General features: G+C 40.2%; 1 protein-coding gene across 1 annotated transcript; it reads right to left on the bottom strand.

Annotated features, from left to right (window-relative positions):
- Positions 1-4,252: 4,252 nt before the first annotated feature.
- klhl14 (kelch-like family member 14) lies at positions 4,253-9,023 on the bottom strand. Its single transcript, XM_029623478.2, has 3 exons — positions 8,873-9,023; positions 6,586-6,743; positions 4,253-5,634 (listed from the first exon to the last, which is right to left on the bottom strand). Exons 1-3 carry the CDS (start codon positions 8,976-8,978, stop codon positions 5,494-5,496), a joined length of 405 nt encoding a protein of 134 aa, XP_029479338.2. The 5' UTR covers positions 8,979-9,023; the 3' UTR covers positions 4,253-5,493.
- Between the last annotated feature and the right edge of the window lie 631 nt (positions 9,024-9,654).

Genomic DNA, 9,654 nt, shown 5'->3' with positions numbered 1-9,654 from the left:
GGAAAAGATTATGATTATTAGAAAGCAAATTACGGACTCCTCTTTAAATCTGCGTATTCCTTCAAAGCTCAGTTGTCCTGAGTCTGCACAACTCTCCCAGGACCTAGGATCAAGAGAGACGCTCAAGTGTTTTAGTACTATATCTCTTGACACAATGATGAAAATAATCATGGCCTCTAAACCTTCAAGCTGCATACTGGACCCTATTCCAACTAAACTACTGAAAGAGCTGCTTCCTGTGCTTGGCCCTCCTATGTTGAACATAATAAACGGCTCTCTATCCACCGGATGTGTACCAAACTCACTAAAAGTGGCAGTAATAAAGCCTCTCTTGAAAAAGCCAAACCTTGACCCAGAAAATATAAAAAACTATCGGCCTATATCGAATCTTCCATTCCTCTCAAAAATTTTAGAAAAGGCTGTCCTGATGACAAACAATGTATACAAAATGCTTCAGTCTGGGTTTAGACCCCATCATAGCACTGAGACGGCACTTGTGAAGGTGGTAAATTACATTTTAATGGCATCGGACCGAGGCTCTGCATCTGTCCTCATGCTCCTAGACCATAGTGCTGCTTTTGATACCATCGATCACCACATTCTTTTGGAGAGATTGGAAACCCAAATTGGTCTACACGGACAAGTTCTGGCCTGGTTTAGATCTTATCTGTCGGAAAGATATCAGTTTGTCTCTGTGAATGGTTTGTCCTCTGACAAATCAACTGTAAATTTTGGTGTTCCTCAAGGTTCCGTTTTTGGACCACTATTGTTTTCACTATATATTTTACCTCTTGGGGATGTTATTCGAAAACATAATGTTAACTTTCACTGCTATGCGGATGACACACAGCTGTACATTTCAATGAAACATGGTGAAGCCCCAAAATTGCCCTTGCTAGAAGCATGTGTTTCAGACATAAGGAAGTGGATGGCTGCAAACTTTCTACTTTTAAACTCGGACAAAACAGAGATGCTTGTTCTAGGTCCCAAGAAACAAAGAGATCTTCTGTTGAATCTGACAATTAATCTTAATGGTTGTACAGTCGTCTCAAATAAAACTGTGAAGGACCTCGGCGTTACTCTGGACCCTGATCTCTCTTTTGAAGAACATATCAAGACCATTTCAAGGACAGCTTTTTTCCATCTACGTAACATTGCAAAAATCAGAAACTTTCTGTCCACAAATGATGCAGAAAAATTAATCCATGCTTTTGTCACTTCTAGGTTAGACTACTGCAATGCTCTACTTTCTGGCTACCTGAATAAAGCACTAAATAAACTTCAGTTGGTGCTAAATACGGCTGCTAGAATCCTGACTAGAACCAAAAAATTTGATCATATTACTCCAGTGCTAGCCTCTCTACACTGGCTTCCTATCAAAGCAAGGGCTGATTTCAGGTTTTACTGCTAACCTACAAAGCATTACATGGGCTTGCTCCTACCTATCTCTCTGATTTGGTCCTGCCGTACATACCTACACGTACGCTACGGTCACAAGACGCAGGCCTCCTAATTGTCCCTAGAATTTCTAAGCAAACAGCTGGAGGCAGGGCTTTCTCCTATAGAGCTCCATTTTTATGGAACGGTCTGCCTACCCATGTCAGAGACGCAAACTCGGTCTCAACCTTTAAGTCTTTACTGAAGACTCATCTCTTCAGTGGGTCATATGATTGAGTGTAGTCTGGCCCAGGAGTGGGAAGGTGAACGGAAAGGCTCTGGAGCAACGAACCGCCCTTGCTGTCTCTGCCTGGCCGGTTCCCCTCTTTCCACTGGGATTCTAACCCTATTACAGGGGCTGAGTCACTGGCTTGCTGGGGCTCTCTCATGCCGTCCCTGAAAGGGGTGTGTCACCTGAGTGGGTTGATTCACTGATGTGGTCATCCTGTCTGGGTTGGCGCCCCCCCTTGGGTTGTGCCATGGCGGAGATCTTTGTGGGCTATACTCAGCCTTGTCTCAGGATGGTAAGTTGGTGTTTGAAGTTATCCCTCTAGTGGTGTGGGGGCTGTGCTTTGGCAAAGTGGGTGGGGTTATATCCTTCCTGTTTGGCCCTGTCCGGGGGTGTCCTCGGATGGGGCCACAGTGTCTCCTGACCCCTCCTGTCTCAGCCTCCAGTATTTATGCTGCAGTAGTTTATGTGTCGGGGGGCTAGGGTCAGTTTGTTATATCTGGAGTACTTCTCCTGTCCTATTCGGTGTCCTGTGTGACTCTAAGTGTGCGTTCTCTAATTCTCTCCTTCTCTCTCTCGGAGGACCTGAGCCCTAGGACCATGCCCCAGGACTACCTGACATGATGACTCCTTGCTGTCCCCAGTCCACCTGGCTGTGCTGCTGCTCCAGTTTCAACTGTTCTGCCTTATTATTATACGACCATGTTAGTCATTTATGAACATTTGAACATCTTGGCCATGTTCTGTTATAATCTCCACCTGGCACAGCCAGAAGAGGACTGGCCACCCCAAATAGCCTGGTTCCTCTCTAGGTTTCTTCCTAGGTTTTGGCCTTTCTAGGGAGTTTTTCCTAGCCACCATGCTTCTACACCTGCATTGCTTGCTGTTTGGGGTTTTAGGCTGGGTTTCTGTACAGCACTTTGAGATATCAGCTGATGTACGAAGGGCTATATAAATACATTTGATTTGATTTGAAGGTGCGGATCCAAGCCTATGGAATAAAAGCGGGGCTTTTATTGCTCAATCTAATTCATGCTGATAAAATCTAAATATATATATATATGACTAATGGAGACATGCTCAAACATGCACACTTTTGAGAGACTTAAATGGGCAATCTATAGTTGCTACATCCATTTTTGGACTTATAAATGATATATATACAGTTGAAGTCGGAAGTTTACATACACTTAGGTTGGAGTCATTAAAACTTGTTTTTCAACCAACCACATTTCTTGTTAACAAACTATAGTTTTGGCAAGTCGGTTAGAACATATACTTTGTGCATGACACAAGTAATTTTTCCAATAATTGTTTACAGACAGATTATTACACTTTCACTGTATCACAATTCCAGTGGGTCAGAAGTTTACATACACTAAGTTGACTGTGCCTTTAAACAGCTTGGAAAATTCCAGAAAATTATGTCATGGCTTTAGAAGCTTCTGATGGCTAACTGACATCATTTGAGTCAAGAAGGCCAGCATCCGGAGTTGCCTCTTCACTGTTGACGTTGAGACTGGTGTTTTGCGGGTACTATTTAATGAAGCTGCCAGTTGAGGACTTGTGAGGTGTCTGTTTCTCAAACTAGACAGTCTAATGTACTTGTCCTCTTGCTCAGTTGTGCACCGGGGCCTCCCACTCCTCTTTCTATTCTTGTTAGAGCCGGTTTGTGCTGTTCTGTGAAGGGAATAGTACACAGCGTTGTACGAGAGCTTCAGTTTCTTGGCAATTTCTTGCCCTTTAACAGATGCATATTATGAAGATATCAAAGTGTCACCAACAAAGAATGTAAACAATAGGCCTATAGCAAATGCAGCATATGGCATTCATTCTTCACATGCAAATAGCACTTTTCAGTAGTGCTCAAAGCATGTCATTCCATGAGCGTAGCATTTATTTTTCAACTCGAATCAATGAGCCCAATCAGTCCTCCATGACAACAAAATCATAAACAGAATAGGGCTGGCTAATAAGTCCTTCGTTTTGGGGTCATGCTCAGGTAAAACAATTTGGCTAATCTATACTTCAATATTTCCAAGTCCTGAGGGGTATAACATTTATTGGAATGACTAGAATTCTGATAGATTTTTAATGTAAAGACAATTTAATCATATTATTATCTGTAATAGAAAGGAATGGGTTAGAAGAATCCTACATAACCAGCCCATAGGGTAAAATGTAACATCCATATATGCCAGCTATGTAAGCTTTAACATTGATTTATCCTGCAATAGATGTCATTCAAATGGTAACATACATTTTTGTCTTCATCTAATGCCTCTTAAAGGGAAAGTAATCTAAGAGTAACAGAATGTAATCAGATTACATTACCAAATTTGGGTAATCCGAAAGTTACGTTACTGATTACAATCTTGGACAAGTTACTAGTGACTGTACTGGATTTCAATAAGAAAGTAACCTACCCAACCCTGCTTGACAGTTATTACATTCAAGAGATGTCTGAATGGCTACTTTGTTTGAATGGATCTGTGAATGTCCTTGTATACTGGAAGTTCAATGTGAAGTGAGTGTCTGTTGACTGGAAATATTTGCAGTACCTGAAACAAGCTGCAGAGATTGTTGTAATTGTCAAGTTTCCTTTTTATTTTCATATTCTAAAATGCAAAGGACATAACAGGATTTGAGAATAAATCCCAGGTTGAGTGCACAAAAATGTTCCACTGCAAGCTATTATTTACAAGAAAAAAGGAACATACCGTATCTATATGTAATTCAACAGGTACCAATATTCAGGTGTGGACCTTGCACACTTACTTAGACAAAATAGTAGAATGCGGACATGACAGTTGAATTCACTTTTCATCATGTTTCTGAACATAGCATACTAAAGGTAACAGCAATTCAACTTTGAGTTTTGTGAACCATTCTTACACACAACTGTTTTTAAGGTTCACCATTAGTGCATTGAGGACCACTCTGTGCTTTATCATAATCGTAAATGGGATGTACCCTTTTTGAGGAATTTATTGTGTGCTCTCTGGAAATAGGCTCTGTTAAACATTAACAGGTAACATTGAACATAAAACATAAAACCTACCTTATCACTCAGTTAAACTTGCTACCCGTGTATACCAATGGCTAGCAATGAATAATAATCATTTGATTGTAACATCCTTAAATAACCATATTCGTTTTTTAGTGCCGTTTTTACAAAGGTCAGAATCGATGTTGAATGTAAAAATTGTTCTCGCTTGCAGCTTAAAGAATGATTCATTTGCTGCAGATGAACTGTTAGTTAGTCTCTGGTTTACAATATACTGTACACAGAATCATGATTTTGGTTGGGAAAAAAAGAGCATATTAACCAGAACTCAGTTTCAGTGTGATTTGGTCGACAGACAGTTTGTTTCCAGTGTCAAGTCTTTTTAACAACACTGCATTCTGTTTTGGATTTATGTCTCCTACTAATAACAAGATACAAATTGATTTTTTAAAGCTATAACAATTCAGTTAAACACTATGCGTGCTATATCAAGATAAGCCAAAAACACTTACTATCGATTAAAGAAAAAATCTGACATGAAATGTGACTATTTTCTGGAAAATGTTCAACACAGATGGGGATTTAAATACATGAAATACATGATTACTTACTTTTTCAAACCTTCAGTAGGCAATAATAACGAAAGTGCTCTTTTGTCAAACCTGTAAAAAAATAATTTACACACATCCCATTGGCTGATTGGAGTACTTCATCACAAAATTTGTTTACAAATGTTCGTTTATTGATGGTCCTTTTCTCCATCCCCCATCCTCTTCCTCACCTATTTCCCTCCTCATCCTGCTCTTTACCTAGCGATGTGTTATTTGTTGAAGGGCAGACAGGCAGGCAGTGTGACAGTGGAGCAGGATGGGCCTGCTAGGGGCTCAGCCACCTCTCCCTCTAGCTCTGTCCAGGTCCCCTTCTCTGGGCTGTAGCATATGGTGGAAGACTTGTAGGCTCCCTGCAACATAATAATAATAATAATAATAGCGATGACCGAAATATAGTTGCCGATTTTCTTAAATCAACCATAAATCCCCTCATGACAGAGGGAATGGAAGCTTGTTATGTACAACAGTGAGTGGCAATGTATGACATTTATTTTTAAAAATCTAGCCTGTCTATCTATGGGTAACGGGGTTGACGTGTTATTCCAGACCTGCTCAGTTTTCCACCACCACCACCACCACAAAAAAAATGGTTTCACCATATTAAAACGAGAGTTCAGTTCACATAACAGGGTTGACCTTCAAATGAGGGACAAGCATAAATGAATGACTAATCACATTGTTATTAATTTAATCTTCAAAAAATGACTTTGCCAAAGCAACAAAATAACTAAGGCTTTATAATGATGGTGAAACTTGGAGAAATGTTTGGATTGTGGGTTGAAAACTTCCCGTTAAGTGATACAGAGTTGATGGAGGGACATTTATCTGATTTACTGAATTATCCATGTGGTCTATATTAAAGGGAATTTAATTTAAAGGGATACTTTGGGATTTTGGCAATGACGCCCTTTATATACTTCCCCAGAGCCAGATTAATTTGTGGATACCATTTTTATGTCTCTGTGTCCAGTATGAAGGAAGTTAAAGGTAGTTTCTCAAGCCAATGCTTAACTAGCATTCGCGGAATGAATGACTGGAAGTCTATGGCTATCTACCAACATGCTAGTGGATAACCATGGACTTTCAGTCATTCTGCTAACGTTAGGGAAGTAGATAAAGGTCCTCATTGCCAACATTCCGAAGTATCCCTTTAATATAACAGGTTTTTAAAATTCAATATTGGTGCACAATTTCCACTTAAAATAGCAAAGGGACGCAAAAGGCACTCTTTTTTGTGAAACGACCTACCTAGGTTTGCCGTGAATGAATGATATCAAGTTGAGAGTGAGATGCGTCTTTACCATGCTCCAGCTGTATCCGCCCACTAGGAAGATGCTGTCGTCCAGTATGCAACAGCCGGGGCCACTGCGGCCCTCCAGGATGGGCGTCTGGAGGATGTTCCACTGGTCTGCTTTGGGGTCGTAACACTCCACCAGCATCACATCCAGGTGAGAGAACCCTGAGCACAAAATAACAGTTAATGATACATGCGATTGTAAATGGGATTTTACAGGTGAATAAAAAAAGAAGAGCTATCGCAGATAAAGTCAATCAAAATCTATTTGGTTTAATACAAGTTGCAACCTCAGCACAGAAATGTCTAACGGGCCTTCTCTGAGGAAGAACTTATTAATCACACAGGCCTTAATGTTCTGTAAACACCTGCCCGAGACCCTTGTAAGGAGTCACAGCATCAGCTGCTACAGAATCACAGTGTCACAGATACATTATCACATGTCATCAAGGCAAAGGGTGGCTACTTTGAAGAATCTCAAATATAAAATGTATTTAGATTTGTTTCACACTTTTATCGCACTACACGATTCTATATGTGTTATTTCATATTTTTGATGACTTCACTATTTTTCTGCAATGTAGAAAATAGTCAAAATAAAGAAAAAAATAAAGAAAAACCCTTGAATGAGTAGGTGTCCAAACTTTTGACTGGTACTGTAATATATACATAAGGAAAATTCCACCCAAAAACGATCTCTTGGTATTTGTTTCATTGGTCCATTGTTGACAGTCCCAAAATGCTTTGCTTGTCGGCAATGAAGTTTTCAAGATATAAAACTTTCAAAATACAGAAATGATACATATGATGCAAAATAAAGTATCATATGATGTAAAATGCATCAAACGGGTATGATGAATGTTTTTGAAAGTTACATATCTTGAAAACTTGATCGCTGACAAGAAAAACATTTTGGGACTAGTTTTTTGGGGTGGAAGTTTCCTTCAAAATACAAAAACACAATCATGGGAAGCACAAATAAAACATCACACATCACCCAGAAAAACAGTTACATTCCTCCACAAGTCCCCAATCAATACTCTGAACTGCCCGAACGGCACCAGAACATGAATATGAAATGTATTTTGAGTTTATTCCAGCAATACGGCACATTAAAACTAAAACCAGATATACCAAACTTGGTGGAGAGACCCTAGGAACTTCAAAAGTTAACCAATCCTGTGAACGGGTTAGGCAACTCAGGTGTCTATACTTCAGCATCAAAGTTGGAATGGAATAGACTCCTACTGTTTTTACCAAACAAATGTCAATGTACTTCTGTACTTCAATATAGTTCTGACCGCCCCTCTCCTCTCTATGCGGGTTCAAGAAAAGAATGAAGAAGAGAGGGAAGGAGATGGAAACTCACATTGGTGAGATATTCTGCAGCTAAAGGTAATGTGTCAGCACATTAATTATTAAAATAGAAATTCACTATAATTTTAGGCTAACTCTGTAAACCGTTCTGCACAATCAATGAACAAACAGCATCGCCTAGGCCTATACATTATCTTCCAGACTCATGGATAGAAAGTTTAGAGCGTAGCATAAGGTAACAAGTCCATCCAGTATGCATAATACACTACACATTCAAAGGCAATTACTAGAATTGGTTTAATTTTGGAGTATAGGCTAAACCAATTATGTACCAAAGATATCTTATATAAATAAAACACGTAAATGTTTTTCTTGCGTGTATATGTGGTAGGCTATATAATGTATAACAGCATTATGTTAATTCCATTTTTTTTCGGGCTTGGGTTCATAGGCCTATGCATTTGCCTACAGGTGTACCTACAGGTGTTTTGAAATAATAATGACTTTAGAAAGCTCTGTCCATTTCGTTGTGTTAGGCTTTGAAACAACGTCCACAACTACTTTGTTTTCCACTCAGTTTCAACCTGTTGATGGAACTGCTTTCGTCAAATTGATCAATTGACATTGAGGTGAGTTTTAAAAGCACATACTGTTTTGATGATAAGTCTTTGATGTGATTTTCAATTGTATTTGCATTGATGTCAGAGTGGTTAGAGGGACAATAGAGTGCTGAGTACCAAGCCATCAGCGACCTGATGGCCGTTAGCGAGTTGGGTACTAAGGGTACGCAGGTCCAGAGTGCATAAGAGGAGATTATCGTGGCTCAACGTTCACGTAGATTTTTAATACAGTCATGACTCCCGGTGTGGTAATATGCTCACCGCAACAACCCTAAGTACAACTATTCAAAAAATCCATCTTGTATTCCACATAGTCTATTCTGCACAGTACAGTAGCTGAGACATGCCAGTCCTTACCTTTCAGATGGTTGCCCCCGATAGCGTAGAGGCGGTCGTTCATCCCAGCCAGGGCATGAATAGCTCTCTTTGTGTTCATATCCTGTTTCCTGGCCCACACATCCATGATGGGGTCGTAGCAATACAGCCAGGATACGTACTCTCCATTGTGGACTCCTCCTATAGTGGTATGGCAGATACACACATAAAGACCTATTAGCTGTGAATGGCAGGATCAGGATCCATGGACACATCACTCTGCTTTTGGAAAGTCTGTATGCATTGATAGGTGAAATTTAGCAGTCCTGCACTCATCACAATACTGCAGATCAGTAGATTTTGTACTCTCATTTTGACTGTGTCTGAGTGAATAATTTTTCAGCTTTTAATTTCCAACATGAACTAATTTCTCATGAATAAGATGATCAGTGGGTGTCCCTTGAAAAATAGGTATTTGGACAAATGGGCCACCTTGTAAAATAAAGGTTCTATAAAATGAGTGAGGTCTGACCTGAGATGTATATTTTCCCATTGTGCACTGCTCCAGCGTGTGCGGCTAGAGGCTGGGGCAGGGAGGACACGTAGTTCCACTCGTTAGTCTCTAGCTTGTAAGACTCCACACTGGAGAGGTAGCCCGACTCGTTCCTCCCGCCAATCACATACAGGTGCTTATCCAGGCAGCAGGCGAAGAAACTGGCTCTCCTGAGCAGGAGGTGTCAACCAGACAACATAATTAAAACAAGCAGGACAGTGTGTGTGTGTGTGTGTGTGTGTGTGTGTGTGTGTGTGTGTGTGTGTGTGTG

This window comes from Oncorhynchus nerka, linkage group LG20 (genome assembly GCF_034236695.1).
Source record: "Oncorhynchus nerka isolate Pitt River linkage group LG20, Oner_Uvic_2.0, whole genome shotgun sequence".
NCBI classification, from domain to species: Eukaryota; Metazoa; Chordata; class Actinopteri; order Salmoniformes; family Salmonidae; genus Oncorhynchus; species Oncorhynchus nerka.
This window is presented reverse-complemented; position numbering and strand designations above follow the sequence as displayed.